The sequence below is a fragment of the Rattus rattus genome, chromosome 2 (assembly GCF_011064425.1).
Source record: "Rattus rattus isolate New Zealand chromosome 2, Rrattus_CSIRO_v1, whole genome shotgun sequence".
NCBI lineage: Eukaryota > Metazoa > Chordata > Mammalia > Rodentia > Muridae > Rattus > Rattus rattus.
In genome coordinates, this window is record NC_046155.1 from 177710018 (window position 1) to 177726632 (window position 16615).

Sequence of the window (16615 nt, forward strand, 5' to 3'; positions counted from 1 at the left end):
AGGCATGGTCTTCTTGGGGACCTTTTCATTTCATCTACCACAACATCATCTGGTATACATATTTGTATCATCATAAATGGCTTTCCCATGAGTAGTTTCTTGGGTCACATTTGTGGCTTAATTCACTAAGGCTTTCATGCCTTGGGACTGAATCTCTAGTTTTGGATTAAATCATATTGCCTGTGGCTGGAGAACCTTTAAAAAACATTTTTTATCCATAATATTTGTTATTACAAATTCAGGCCCTCAGATTCCAAGACTGTGGGAAGAAAGTATTGGACAATTCCACAGGGGAGTGAAGAGGCCTATCAGAAAGAACTTGAGATGATTCAAGTGATAACTTCAGTCTCCAATAAAATTCTAAATAATAATGCACACATAAGCCATGCATATGTGTGCTGGACACTGTAGAGTTCAACTAGTTATGTTCAAGAAGGGGCAAATACTTTGTTAATATGCTCTTCGCTTGGACTTTTATCTCTTGCTTTCTGCAGATTCCAATTATTTTGTGCTCCTACAGAAGCAGCGAGTGCTTAGTCAAGATGAATTATCGTTTAAAGGGGAAAGGAAATGTGGTGATTGTTGGATTTTTCCCTGCTTTTGCTGTCTACCCCCTCAACGAAACAATTGACTGGTGGATGCTTAAATTCAGCAAAGAAGTTATGATTGAGTAAGTCCTTTATCCATTTATTTTTCAAGATTTGGCAGTCACATACCATAGGGAAAATACAGATTCAAACAGCATTTTTCTGAATCTTTGCCCTAGTAAGACATATCCTAGGTCTTTCTGCAGCCCTGTGTTCTTAGTGACTTATCTAGTATTTTCAAAAGACAAGGGGTTTGGGGTTTATTCACTTTCTTTCCACAGTAGACACTGGAAATCTCCTCCATTTTTTCTACCATACCTGTAACTCCTCGAAGTTCGAATGTTTTCAGTGTTAGTCTGCAAGAGAAAGACTATAAAATCAAAAGTTAATAGAGTACTTGCGACGGTTCTAGAAATCTAGCTGTGCCCCTGTAAGAAAGAATAATGCCACTGTTATTAGTGACTATTTCCTTGTGTGAGGCTGCAGTAACAAATAATGTCTGTGTGTGCTGCTGACAATTTGGGAGCAGGAATGTCAGGATTAGAATTGGAGACCTACGGGGTTGGGGATTTAGCTCAGTGGTAGAGCGCTTGCCTAGCAAACGCAAGGCCCTGGGTTCAGTCCCCAGCTCTGAAAAATAGAAAAAAGAAAAAAGAAGAAAGAAATGGAGACCTACCGTCTGCTTTAGAAATACCTTCAACTGTTTCAGATTATTTGATCTAACTTTTAATATTTATATTTTGTGATAACTTATCATGTTTACCTGTTTACCACATATGTATTCAATGTGTATTTGTTGTCATGAATGTGTTTCTATGCACATATTGATTATACTGGGGGCCTATGAAAAATGTTTCTAGGTATTCTCAAAGATGGAAAGATAGTGCCAGACAAGTGCTTGAGTTTAGTAAGTCCTGCTAATGAGAAACAATCGTACATATTAGTATTTAAAGGAAGAGAGGTTTATTTTGTCCGATACAGACATGTTCATTGCTTTAGGTAACCACACAATAAGTACCTGAAAATAAGAAGTGCAGCTTGCACTCAAATCTGAGCTCAACGAGGGAGCATGAAAATACACATTCAGGGATTAACTTGGTGAGAATGGGTAGAAACTCACCTAAAACAAATATAGGACTGCAGATAGATTATAGTTCGTGTGGCATTGTTGGAATGGATTGTTGTTAGTGTTACTGTGTCTGCTGAAATGCATCTCTAGAGTTCAGCCATTAATTCAGCAGTGGAAGAGGAAAATGTTCAAGGGTAAAATGTCATTTGACATTAAGGATATTGTAATAGGTTTAGCCTTACATTAGGCAGCATGGAAAATTCAGAAACTGATCCCTCAACAAAATATTCTATGAAGAGTCTATTGGTCCCAGGGACCCTTGCTTACTTCAAGGAAGGTTACAAATCTTCTAGACATTTGCACCTTGGACACTAAGATGAAAACTGGTTTACAACAGATGCTGTCATTGTTACTCTTCTCCTCTGCTTTCCAATCTCAACAGGTCAGGCACTACTGTGCATCAGCCTGAATACATCTTCAAGTTTTACCACAGCAGTCCTATGTCTACAAACTTCACACTTGAAATTACATGAGCCCTCTGTGGCTGTATAGTTTAATATGTACAATGAGAGAGTGCTGTATAAATGTTATTTAATACACTATGGAGTAAAAAATAAAACTAAAATGAACTTACAATTATAGATGCTATAAAAATAACATATCTAGTTTAGGTGGCATTTTTTCATTTTATTGGAAATATTCTTTACATTTCTCTTTTTTGCAGTTGATGCCAATTTATCTATTTTCCTCTACTCTGTAATTTATATGTAAATTCTAATTTTTCCTTATTTTTGGATATTATATTTACTTACATTTTTATCTATATTAACTTGAGTATTTCTTTTTTTATTTTATTTATTTTTTTTACTAACTTAAATATTTCTTATTTACATTTCGAGTGTTATTCCCTTTCCCAGTTTGAGGGCCAACATTCCCCTAACCCCTTCCCCTCCCCTTCTTTATCACTGTTCCCCTCCCCATCCTCTGCCCATTGCTGCCCTCCCCCTAACAATCACGTTCACTGGGGGTTCAGTCTTAGCAGGACCCAGGGCTTCCCCTTACACTGGTGATCTTACTAGGATATTGATTGCTACCTATGTGGTCAGAGTCCAGGGTCAGTCCATGTATAGTCTTTAGGTAGTGGCTTAGTCCCTAGAAGCTCTGGTTGCTTGGCATTGTTGTTCATAAGGGGTCTCGAGCCCCTTCAAGCTTTCCAGTTCTTTCTCTGATTCCTTCAACGGGGGTCCTGTTCTGAGTTCAGTGGTTTACTGCTGGCATTCGCCTCTGTATTTGCTGTATTCTGGCTGTGTCTCTCAGGAGAGATCTACAATCGTCTCCTGTCCGCCTGCACTTCTTTGCTTCATCTAACTTGTCTAATTGGGTGGCTGTATGTGTATGGGCCACATGTGGGGCAGGCTCTGAATGGGTGTTCCTTCTGTCTCTGTTTTAATCTTTGCCTCTCTATTCCCTGCCAAGAGTATTCTTGTTCCCCTTTTAAAGAAGGAGTGAAGCATTCACATTTTGATCATCCATCTTGAGTTTCATGTGTTCTAGGCATCTAGGGTAATTCAAGCATTTGGGCTAATAGCCACTTATCAATGAGTGCATACCACGTGTGTTTTTCTGTGATTGGGTTAGCTCACTCAGGATGATATTTTCCAGTGCCAACAATTTGCCTACGAATTTCATAAAGTCATTGGTTTTGATAGCTGAGTAATATTCCATTGTGTAGATGTACCACATTTTCTGTATCCATTCCTCTGTTGAAGGGCATCTGGGTTCTTTCCAGCTTCTGGCTATTATAAATAAGGCTGCTATGAACATAGTGGAGCACGTGACTTTTTTATATGTTGGGGCATCTTTTGGGTATATGCCTAAGAGAGGTATAGCTGGACCCTCAGGCAGTTCAATGTCCAATTTTCTGAGGAACCTCCAGACTGATTTCCAGAATGGTTGTACCAGTCTGCAACCCCACCAGCAATGGAGGAGTGTTCCTCTTTCTCCGCATCCTCGCCAGCATTTGCTGTCACCTGAGTTTTTTATCTTAGCCATTCTCACTGGTGTGAGGTGAAAACTCAGGGTTGTTTTGATTTGCATTTCCCTTATGACTAAAGATGTTGAACATTTCTTTAGGTGTTTCTCAGCCATTCGGCATTCCTCAACTGGGAATTCTTTGTTTAGCTCTGAACCCCATTTTTTAATAGGGTTATTTGTCTCCCGGCGGACTAACTTCTTGAGTTCTTTGTATATTTTGGATATAAAGGCCTCTATCTGTTGTAGGATTGGTAAAGATCTTTTTCCCAATCTGTTGGTTGCCCGTTTTGTCCCTAACCACAGTGTCCTTTGCCTTACAGAAGCTTTGTAGTTTTATGAGATCCGACTTGTGGATTCTTGATCTTAGAGCATAAGCCATTGGTGTTTTGTTCAGGAAATTTTTTCCAGTGCCCATGTGTTCCAGATGCTTCCCCTAGTTTTTCTTCTATTAGTTTGAGTGTGTCTGGTTTGATGTGGAGGTCCTTGATCCACTTGGACTTAAGCTTTGTACAGGGTGATAAGCATGGATCGATCTGCATTCTTCTACATGTTGACCTCAGTTGAACCAGCACCATTTGCTGAAAATGCTATCTTTTTTCCATTGGATGGATTTGGATCCTTTGTCAAAAATCAAGTGCCCATAGGTGTGTGGGTTCATTTCTGGGTCTTCAATTCTATTCCATTGGTCTATCTGTCTGTCTCTGTACCAATACCATGCAGTTTTTATCACTATTGCTCTGTAATACTGCTTGAGTTCAGGGATAGTGATTCCCCCTGAAGTCCTTTTATTGTGGAGGATAGTTTTAGCTATCCTGGGTTTTTTGTTATTCCAGATGAATTTGGAAATTGTTCTGCATAACTCTCTGAAGAATTGGATTGGTATTTTGATGGGGATTGCATTGAATCTGTAGATCGCTTTTGGTAAAATGGCCATTTTTTACTATATTAATCCTTTCAATCCATGAGCATGGGAGATCTTTCCGTCTTCTGAGGTCTTCTTCAATTTCTTTCTTTAGAGGCTTGTAGTTCTTATTGTAGAGAACTTTTACTTGCTTAGTTAAAGTCACACGGTACTTTATATTATTTGGGTCTATTATGAAGGGTGTCGTTTCCCTAATTTCTTTCTCGGCTTGTTTCTCTTTTGTGTAGAGGAAGGCTACTGATTTATTTGAGTTAATTTTATACCCAGCCACTTTGCTGAAGTTGTTTATCAGCTTTAGTAGTTCTCTGGTGGAACTTTTGGGATCACTTAAATATACTATCATATCATCTGCAAATAGTGATATTTTGACTTCTTCTTTTCCAGATCTGTATCCTTGACCCCTCCTTTTTGTTGTCTGATTGCTCTGGCTAGAACTTCAAGAACTATATTGGTAAGTAGGGGAGTGGGCAGCCTTGTCTAGTCCCTGATTTTAGCGGGGATTGCTTCAGGATTTTCTCTCCATTTAGTTTAATGTTAACTGGTTTTGCTGTATATGGCTTTTACTATGTTCAGGTATGGGCCTTCAATTCCTATTCTTTCCAGGACTTTTATCATGAAGGGTTATTGAATTTGGTCAAATGCTTTTTCACCATCTATTGAAATGATCTGGGGGTTTTGTTCTTTCAGTTTGTTTATATAATGGATCACGTTGATGGTTTTTTCGATATTAAACCATCCCTGCATGCCTGGGATGAAACCTACTTGATCATGGTGGATGATTGTTTTGATGTGCTCTTGGATTAGGTTCGCCAGAATTTTGTTGAGTATTTTTGCGTCGATATTCATAAGGGAAATTGGTCTGAAGTTCTCTTTCTTTGTTGGGTCTTTGTGTGGTTTAGGTATAAGAGTAATTGTGGCTTCATAGAAGGAATTCGGTAGTGTTCCATCTGTTTCAATTTTGTGGAATAGTTTGGATAATATTGGTATGAGTTCTTCTATGAAGGTCTGATAGAATTCTGCACTAAACCCGTCTGGACCTGGGCTCTTTTTGGTTGGGAGACCTTGAATGACTGCTTCTATTTCCTTAGGAGTTATGGGGTTGTTTAACTGGTTTATCTTTTCCTGATTTAACTTCGGTACCTGGTATCTGTCTAGGAAATTGTCCATTTCCTGTAGATTTTCAAGTTTTGTTGAATATAGGCTTTTATACTAAGATCTGATGACTTTTTGAATTTTCTCTGAATCTGTAGTTATGTCTCCCTTTTCATTTCTGATTTTGTTAATTTGGACACACTCTCTGTGTCCTCTCGCTAGTCTGGCTAAGGGTTTATCTATCTTGTTGATTTTCTCAAAGAACCAATTTTTTTTGGTTCTGTTGATTCTTTCTATGGTCCTTTTGTTTCTACTTGGTTGATTTCAGCTCTGAGTTTGATTATTTCCTGCCTTCTACTCCTCCTGGGTGTATTTGCTTCTTTTGTTCTAGAGATTTTTTAGGTGTGCTGTCAAGCTGGTGACATGCTCTCTCCTGTTTCTTTCTGCAGGCACTCAGAGCTATGAGTTTTCCTCTTAGCACAGCTTTCATTGTGTCCCATAAGTTTGGGTATGTTGTACCTTCATTTTCATTAAATTCTAAGAAGTCTTTTATTTCTTTCTTCATTTCTTCCTTGACCAGGTTATCGTTGAGTAGAGCATTGTTCAACTTCCACGTATATATGGGCATTCTTCCCTTATTGTTATTGAAGACCAGCTTTAGGCGGTGGTGGTCTGATAGCACACATGGGATTATTTCTATCTTTCTGTACCTGTTGAGGCCCATTTTTTGACCAATTATATGGTCAATTTTGGAGAAAGTACCATGAGGAGCTGAGAATGTATATCCTTTTGCTTTAGGATAGAAAGTTCTATAAATATCTGTTAAGTCCATTTGGCTCACGACTTCTCTTAGCCTGTCTACATCTCTGTTTAATTTGTTTCCATGACCTGTCCATTGATGAGAGTGGGGTGTTGAAATCTCCTACTATTATTGTGTGAGGTGCAATGTGTGTTTTGAGCTTTAGTAAGGTTTCTTTTACATATGTAGGTGCCCTTGTATTTGGGGCATAGATATTTAGGATTGAGAGTTCATCTTGGTGGATTTTTCCTTTGATGAATATGAAGTGTCCTTCCTTATCTTTTTTGATGACTTTTAGTTGAAAATTGATTTTATTTGATATTAGAATGGCTACTCCAGCTTGCTTCTTCTGACCATTTGCTTGGAAAGTTGTTTCCCAGCCTTTCACTCTGAGTTAGTGTCTGTCTTTGTCTCTGAGGTGTGTTTCCTGTAGGGAGCAAAACACTGGGTCCTCTTTATGTATCCAGTTTGTTAGACTATGTCTTTTTATTGAGGAATTGGGTCCATTGATGCTAAAAGATATTAAGGAATAGTGATTGTTGCTTCCTGTTATTTTGATTGTTAGAGGTCGAATTATGTTTGTATGTCTCTCTTCTTTTGGTTTCATTGCAAGGATATTACTTTCTTGCTTTTTCTAGGGTGTAGTTTCCCTCCTTGTGTTGGAGTTTTCCATCTATTATCCTTTGTAGGGCTGCATTTGTACAAAGATAATGTGTAAATTTGGTTTTGTCATGGAATATCTTGGTTTCTCCATCTATGTTAATTGAGGGTTATGCTGGATATAGTACCTGTGCTGGCATTTGTGTTCTCTTAGGGTCTGTATGACATCTGTCCAGGATCTTCTGGCTCTCATAGTCTCTGGTGAGAAGTCTGATGTAATTTTGATAGGTCTGCCTTTATATGTTACTTGACCTTTTTCCCTTACTTCTTTTAATATTCTTTCTCTGTTTTGTGCGTTTGCTGTTTGGACTATTATGTGCCAGGAGGAATTTCTCTTCTGGTCCAATCTATTTGGATTTCTGTAGGCTTCTTGTATGTTTATGTGACTCTTTCTTTAGGCTAGGGAAGTTTTCTTCTATAATTTTGTTGAATATATTTCCTGGTCCTTTAAGTTGGAAGCCTTCGCTCTCTTCTATATCTCTTATCCTTAAATTTAATTTTCTCATTGTGTCCTGTATTTCCTAGATGTTTTGGGTTAGGAGCTTTTTGTGTTTTGCATATCTTCAATGGTTGTGTTGATGTTTTCTATGGTATTTTCTGCCCCAGAGATTCTCTTTTCTATCTCTTGTATTCTGTTGGTGATGCTCATGTCTGTGACTTCTGAGCTCTTTCCTAGGTTTTATATCTCCAGTGTTGATTCTCTTTGTGCTTTCTTTATTGTTTCTATTTCCATTTTTAAATCCTGGATGGCTTTGCTCAATTCCTTCATCTGTTTGTTGTGATTTCCTGTAATTCTTTAAGGGATTTTTCTGCTTCTTCTTTGAGGGCTTCTACTTGTTTACCTGTATCATCCTGTATTTCTTTAAGGGAGTTATTTATGACTTTCTTAAAGTCCTTTATCGTCATCAAGAGATGTAATTTTAAATTCAAAACTTGCTTTTCCATTGTGTTTGGATATCCAGTATTTGCTTTGTTGGGAGAACTGGGCTCTGATGATGCCAAGTAATCTTTGTTTATGTTGCTTTGGTTTCTGTACTTGCCTCTCATCACCAGGTTGTCTCTAGTATTAGCTTGTCTTGCTTTCTCTGACAATGGCTTGACCCTCCTGTAAGCCTTTGTTTCAGCACTCCTATATACCTGTTTTCTTTTGCCAGATCTGGGAACAGAGAGCTGCTACTGGGTTTATGTGACCTGAAGCCTCCAGGTGGGTCACGTGAAGCAGAAAAGTTGGTCTTATCTCTGCTCTCAAGTGTGTGGGTGCTCCTGGTGACTGGCTTTCAGCTCTCAGCACAAGCAGAAACCTGAAGGTTCCTGCCCCTGACTGCTCCTGTATTCCTGTATCCAGAGGACACTAGGCAGGTTCCTCGTGGACCGGGAATGTTAGCAGAAGTGGCGGTCTCCCCTGAGTTTTCAGGATTGTCTGCACTTCTGAGAGTCTAGTTCTCTCCTCCATGGGACTTGGGTACAGAGTCTAGCTGTAATTTCAAGGATGAAGCTTGTCACCTGCTGAAGCCAATAATCACAACCATTGAGATTTTTGTAAGAAAAACAACCATCAGCTTCCTTACCATAGAAGTCAAAAGCTGCTGGCCCCTTTAAGAGCAGCTTGTCCTGAGAGACACAGCCAGAATACAGCAAATATAGAGGCGAATGCCAGCAGCAAACCACTGAACTGAGAACAGGACCCCTGTTGAAGGAATCAGAGAAAGAACTGGAAAGCTTGAAGGGGCTCGAGACCCCATATGAACAACAATGCCAAGCAACCAGAGCTTCCAGGGACTAAGCCACTACCTAAAGACTATACATGGACTGACCCTGGACTCTGACCTCATAGTCATATGTCCAGTCTGTACTAAGGCTGAAGCAGCTTTATTTCTCTCCACCCTGCTTTTATATCATTCCAAGTATTTAAAAAAAGAAAAAAAAAAGGTCAGTTCTTAGATCAAACACAAAGTAATCAAGTGAAATAGAAAACAAAGAGATCACATAAGATAGTAATTAAGTGGGGTTGGGGATTTAGCTCAGTGGTAGAGCGCTTGCCTAGCAAGCGCAAGGCCCTGGGTTCGGTCCCCAGCTCCGAAAAAAAGAAAAGAAAAAAAAAAGATAGTAATTAAGTAAAGTAGTAAGCAAAACGATCACACAAGGTAATAATTAAGTAGTAGACAAAGCCCCATGGTCACTGTTTCTGGTATTTTTTTAAGATTTATTTATTATAGAAGAGTACACTGTAGCTGTCTTCAGACACACCAGAAGGCGGCACCAGATCTCATTACAGATAGTTGTGAGTCACCATGTTATTGCTGGGATTTGAACTCAGGATCTCTGGAAGAGCAGTTAGTGCTCTTAGTCACTGAGCCATCTCTCCAGTCCCTGTTCCTAATATTCTTATCTAAGCCTACTTCCTTGTCCAAGCCCAGAGACAAATGCCAAATTCCTAAAAGTGGAATCAGAAGCTCTCAACAGGGATTCATTCAATGTTCTTGTATTTGTTAAAGATTGTTTTGTGTCCAGTTATATGGTTGATTTTTGAGAGGGTACCATGAGGTGCTGAGAAGAAGGAATATTCTTTGGGAAATATTCGTTAGATATCTATTAAACCCATTTGACTCATAATTCCTATTAGTTTCACTGTGTCTCTGTTTCTGTTTTCATGATCTGTCCATAGGTGAGAATGGGGTGTTGAAGTATCCTACTATTATTGTGTGAGGTGCAATGTATGAATTGAGTTTCAGTAACATTTCTTTTACAAATGTGGATGCCCTTGCATTTGGGGCATAGATGTTCAGAATTGAGAGTTAATCTTGGTCGATTTTTCCTTCGATGAGTATGTTGTGTCCTTCCCATCTTGGTTTATTCCCTAACTTTTGGTTGAAAGTCTATTTTATTGCATATCAGAATGACTACTCTAGCTTGTTTCTTGGGACCATATGCTTGGAATTTTATTTTTGAGCCATTTACTTTGAGGTAGTGTCTGTTTTTGTCACGGAGATGTGTTTTCTGTATACAGTAAAATGCTTAGTCCTGTTGTGAATCCAGTCTGTTAGCCTATCTCTTTTTATTGGGGAATTGAGTCTATTGATGTTGAGAGATATTAAGGACCAGTGGTTCTTGCTTCCTGTTATTTTTGTTGTTAGAGGTGGAATTATGTTTGTTTGGCTAACTTTGGTTTGTTGTGAGAGGATTAATTCCTTGCTCTTTCTTGGATGTAGTTTCCCTCCTTGTGTTGGAGCTTTTCATCTATTATCCTTTGTAGGGCTGATTAGTAGAAGCTTATTGCTAAACTTTGGTTTTGTCATGAAATATCTTGATTTTTCCACCTATAATAACAGAGAGTTTGGCTGGTATAGTAGCCTGGGCTAATATTTTTGTTCTCTTAGGGTCTGTATGATATCTGCCCAAGATCTTCTGGCTTTTAGAGTCTCTGTTGAGAAGTCTAATGTAATTCTATAGGTCTGCCTATATATGTTAGTTGGTCTTTTTCCCTTACTAATTTCAATATTCTTTCTTTAGTCTATGCATTTGGTGTTTTGATTATTATGTGATGGAAAGAATTTATCTTATGGTCCAATCTGTTTGCTGTTTGTAGGCTTCCTATATATTTATGGACATCTCTTTTTTTGGTTAGAGAAGTTTTCTATTATTTTGTTTAAGATGGTTTCTGGTCCTTTGAGTTGGTAATCTTTAATATTTCTAGTTTTCTTTAATATTTCTAGTTCCATTTTTAGATCATAGACAGTATTGTTCAATTCCTTCATCTGTTTGTTTTTTCCTGTATTACTTTGAATTATTTATGTGTTTGCTATCTAGTGGCTTCTGCTTGGTTATCTGCACTTTCCTGTATTCCTTTAATTTTATTTATGTCCTTTTAAAAGTCCTCTATTGTCTTCATGACATGGGATTTTAGATCTGAATCTTGCTTTTCATGTGTGTTGGGGTATCCAGGGCTTGCAGAGGTTGGAAAACTGGGTTCTGATGTTGCCAAATATTATTGGTTTCAGTTGCTTATGTTTTTGGCTTGCTTTTCACCACCTGGTTATCTCTGGTGTAGAATCTTTAAAGATACACAGACAGACAAACAGAAAGGCAGACAGATAGAAGAAAGAAATTTCAAAGGAATCACCAAATAACATAGGAGAGAAAGCCACAACTAGCCCATTTCCTGCCACTAAATGAAACTTACGGTTCTAGAGATGGGTTGAGGCATTGGCAAAATAAGGCCTACACAAACATCCAAACAACCCAGGCTATGGATAAGGCTATTGGTTGCTCTACACAAAATGAAGGTAAGACCCTTTGCTGAATATGACACTAACAGAACTTACTGAACATGAAAAAAATGAGCTGGTGTCTACTTAGAGCCTTCACTCCTATAGACTAATGTTCATGGAACTTGAAGGTACTCTACATGCTATCAAAGGAGAAATGTAAATATCAACAATCTGATCAATAGTGGTTTCATGACTGCAAGATGCAAGTATGCAATAGGGCAATTGTGGCACAAAGCTTATGGAACTAACCAAGCAATTTCTGATTGGGTTTAAGGTCCACTCCTCTTTCAGATGAAAACCAACACTGCTAGGGTAGCCAAAAACCTGAAATTAGATAGGCCATGGACCAAGGGGGAAATGAAAAAGTATGATTCTGCTAAATTAATGTCAAAATAAAATGACTCCTTGGAATATTCTGTTATGAGCCTGCCCCATTGTCCCACGCGCAACTTTCCGCCGGCAAGGAGCACGCGAGACATAGAAATTCTTACTATGAGTGACTTTTATTCCTGTCTATTCCTCTCTCATGGTGGAAGCCCGAGCACTTTTATTTATTCCCGTGTAGACACCTGATTGGTTGCTTATTCAACCTCATCAGGTGCGCCCGGAAATGGGCAAAGACCTGGCAAGAAGGCACTCTTGCACATGCGCACTAGTTAACCTATAGGGAGCGGCTTCCTTGATGAAGCTAAGCGCCATCTTGACTGACCTGGCCTTCCATTCTCATGGTGGAAGCCAGCGCCAAGTGGTGGCGAATGTTATTGCGACCTCTACATCTCACCTTTTTATTAATGTCCCACGTTTTGGCAAGAGCACCTTTGAGACATAGAAATTCTTACTATGAGTGACTTTTTATTCCCTGTCTATTCTCTGCTTGCGCCGCCAGGCGCGCCTATTTATCCCCCGTGCACGCACCCACACCTGATTGGTTGCTTACCTCATCATCAGGTGCTCATCCCGGAAATGGGCAAAGACCTGGCAAGAAAGGCACTCTTGGACACAGTTAACCTCCCCATGGGGAGCCAGCTTGCGGTAAAGGCTAAGCGCCATCTTGACTGACCTGGCCTTCCCGTGGGGCGCAGTGGAGCCAGCGCCATCTAGTGGTGGTAATGTTATTGGCCTCTACATCTCACCCTTTTATTTATAAATTTTATAGCAGTCATGATCACCCATATCGCGTGCAATGAGGAAACCTCAGCGATGTGCAGGGGGCTGATCAAAGGAAATCACTGAGTCTCTCTCAATCCCAGTGCAATGATCCACAGATCCATGGGGTGCAAGAGCAGAGAACTCAGAATACAGAGAGAGACCCTCTCCTCCCAGTGCAATGGACCCCACAGGTCCTTGGGGTGCAGGAGCAGGGAACTCAGATACAGAGTAAGTCTGAGCAAGATAACCAAATTCAGTGGAGGCCCTTTGTACAATGGCCATAAGTGCTTAGTGAATTGGCCTTGTCACATTATTGTTGAGGTCTGAGTTTGCAAACCAACCATGGTATGAATACTGATCCACAGCAAGGGCTGTATCAAACAGAACCCTCCCGATAAGTAGTGGGCACCTCATTTGGTCCTCCTCAGCTATTTGCCACCAAGGGCCATGGTCAAGCCACTCCTATAATGAAATTTAGAATTCCCAATTGTTAGTAACTACTCAGAAAGTTCACCCATTGTACTTGTCTAACAATAGGGAGGATAACTCAGACACTGTAGACACAATGTCTGTAGCAGTAATGGCTGCTACAATTTGAAAGTGTCAAGGTCTTTTTCCAGGACAGTTCAGGATCAGTCATTTTCTCTGGAACAACCAGCAAACAATGGAACCAATTTCTGAGATCTGTATGACCAGGACAGAGTTCTCCAGTCACTGTAGCTTTACACAGGTGGCTTTCTGTGAAGCTACAGTCTGTAAAATGGCAACACCAGTTACCAGTTAAGGCAGCAAGAGTCACAAAGGAAATGAAGGGACAGGGGTAACAGCTGGAGTCAGCAAGCAGCAGTGTACAGAGTCTGGCGTAGGCCACAGTGGGGACGGGAACACACAGCGGTAACACTGACTGCAGCAACGGCAAGATTTTCTGTGATGACAAAAGGTGAAGGGGGGGATCTTCCGTCTTCCTTTCAGGGCAGAGGAATGACTCTAGGGACCCAACCACGAGAGCTGAATCTTCATGTAACCAGGATCAACAAGTCTCAGCAACCACCCAGGCAGCTGGCACACTCTTGTAGCATCCTGTAGAAAAACACAAACATTCCTCTTCCCCATATAAAATATCTGGACAGGATCATGTCAAAATGTGGATCTCTCTATTTGACCTAGGAAGAAGTATGCCTAGTTGTAGTGTGCCATAAACTTTGTCATCCAAATTTTTTAAAATTGAAATAAAAGGAGCATATTTTAGCATACAGGGATAACTCCCCCTATTTATTTATTAAAATTGTTAAAATATTGTTTATTAAGATAAGTCCTCGAGGATTAAATTGAGGACACTGAGTACTTGTATTTATAATTTGACTTGTATACCAAATTATTGTTTTTAGCATTATTGTTTTGGATATATAAAGAATGAGATTTTTTTACTAATTTTTCTTATGTAAGGCCTAATCTGTCTGGTATCTGTCCTCCCTAGTTAAGGAGTCTAGGCAATCCAGTTTGAGTTCTTAAATGTCCTATAAAGGAACAGTATTTAGTGCTCTTAATCACTAAGCCATCTCTCTAGCACCTCACAAACTTTATTTATCTAAACATAAGCATTAATTAGAAATGTCAAATCCTGTAAACAAGGTCCAGATTTAGCCTTATTTAGAAATCTGAGTTGGCAGGGTGAGGCTGGGCGTTGAAAGTAAGCAAACGGAGTCTTCCTCTTTTCGTGAGGGTGTGTTATCAACTCCATTATCATTTTCAAAGAGCTGGGTCTATGGTTTTGTTTAGTTCTCTGAGCCAGAGCACTGAAAGGACAGTGAGTTGTCAGACAATTTACACTGGAATCACTCACTGATTTAAAGTAGAAAACCTGTCTCCAATAAAAGCGTTAAGTAATTGTAAAATTTGAGGGCTAGTAGTATCTAAAAGATAAAACCTTTTAATCAATTGTAAACCACAAGTCACACATTGGCTATCAGTATATGAAGTGAAAGCTTGATTTTAACATTTTAAAAACAGCGGCTAAAGCATGAAATTAATAATCTGTGCTGAAGCAGCAGAAACTCAAGAGAATAAGCAAGTGATCTAATCATACCTGTAGCCTTTTCGTTAGATAGAAAAAAAATACTCTTATTTTCTATGGGTAGCACAAATATGTAGGAAGTACAAAAAGCATGTAAAAGAGTAAAATTATCAATTTGTCTGAAAAATTTGTATAAGTGATAGGCCAAATATCAGTATTTTTTAATAACCAATTAACTGTTGTTTGGAAACAAGATATGTTTTACTAGGTTTCTTATTAAAATACTTCCATGACTCCAGTCCACAACTCTGTACTAAAACAGCTAAAGCTTTATCTCAATGTGCATAACAAAGACCCAAGTCCTCTGGTAAGGTGGTACTTAGCCAATTAACATCCTTAGAAGCTTAACATTAGCTTCAAATATTCTTTTTTTGGAGAAAACAGCTACTCCCAAATATTAAAGCTCATACTGAGAGCAAATGTTTGTAGTAAAAATTTCTATATATATACTGAAAGATTTAATGTTCTAACTTCTTACATTGAAAATAACAAAATTATATAATATAAGGCTGTTAGCCACTTTTTAATGATATCACTCTATGGGCTCCTTAAAATTATAAGCAAGCTAACAAAAAAAAAACCCGCAACCGCCAGAATGAAAACAACCTGAATAAAACAATCCTCTAAATCTATCTTGAAATGGCAGTTGGAGTAAGCAAACAAGCTGTAATGTTCTCATAAGTTCTAAAACCTCATCAATCCTTTATAAATCTTGTAACAATCTCTATCCAATACAATCTCTACCTGTTTGATTTTTCCTCAATTATAAATAAATTTGAGTTAGTCAATGTAACACTGGCAATCCTTAATCACAATCTTAAATTCACCTTGTAACAGCAGACCACCACCACAAGGTCACCTGAGCTCTTAGTACGTGACTAGGCAGCTGTTCTCCGGGCAGTGGAAATTAGCATTAGAATACAGATAACTTCAGGGCAAGCCACACCTATGGAAAGCAAAAGTCAACCCCCAACAATAGTCTCCCAAGGCACCAAGTTCATCTATTATGTTGTAAGTTTGACTATCAATTCTACATTAGAACGCACAATGGCGTGGTCTCCAATACCTTTCGAGACAATGTCCCAAATTCTTTTAGAAGCCTGGTTTCTAGCATAAGAATTTCATAAAAACATTACCTCAATTTAGACCTGTCTCACTAGGAAAATAATAAATGTCACGTGTATCTAGAATTACTTCATCTAAATTACAGTTTTAAGCCAACTTTCTGTTACCAATATTATACCTTTTTAACCATATCCAATAACTTGAAAGCCAATAGAAGCAGAGCATATTTATACATTTAAAACCAAAGTTGAAGTGGCTATATCAAAACACCATTTTTACCTTTTTAGCTATGATTTTAAGAGATGCACCTTGTCACCTGTTGAGTCAATTAACCAGTCAGGATTTTTTTCTAAGAGAAACAGCTATCAACTCTTGTACAAAAAAGCTGAGAAGCTGTTAGCGCTTTTAAGATCAGCCTGTAGACGCTTAGCCAGCTTCTAAGCCGGCTCCTCCAGCTAATCTAGACACCTGGCTCTAGGCACAGGGCTTTAAAGACCTGATTGAAACTGTTTTTTCTATTCATTTGTTCCTTGAAACGAGTTAAAAACCAAGTCAAGGTGGACGACCCGGCAGATAAGGTTTTTACCATTTTTCTTTTTGAACATGAAACGAAACATTTAAACAACGAGAAAAAAAATCACAGACATAAACTGACAGACACGGGGACATCCTGGTGCACCAGAGACAAACAATAGACAAAGAGGGAAAAAACTAGATGGTGTCCACGGTGACTATCCACTCGGGTGGAGTTGATATGGGCGATGGATTGTCTCAATTCCTGGACTAGTCCACCAACGTGTTGAAACCCAATTCCTGTAAGATACTAAGATATATTATCTGAGCGGCACAACCGACATTTGCCAATGGTATGGAAGTGAAACACAGCCCTGAATATT

General features: G+C 39.0%; 1 protein-coding gene across 2 annotated transcripts in view; it reads left to right on the top strand.

Annotated features, from left to right (window-relative positions):
• The first annotated feature begins 413 nt into the window (after positions 1 to 413).
• The window catches only part of LOC116894550 (vomeronasal type-2 receptor 116-like), a 31456-nt gene continuing 15254 nt past the window's right edge, over positions 414 to 16615 (top strand). The window contains exon 1 of one of the 2 annotated variants that reach the window (XM_032896259.1): positions 414 to 670. In XM_032896259.1, coding sequence (XP_032752150.1) covers positions 456 to 670 — 215 coding nt within the window. In that variant the 5' untranslated portion in view covers positions 414 to 455. Of the gene's footprint in view, positions 671 to 15888; positions 15918 to 16615 lie in introns of those variants that run through there. The other variant, XM_032896260.1, reaches the window with a different exon arrangement.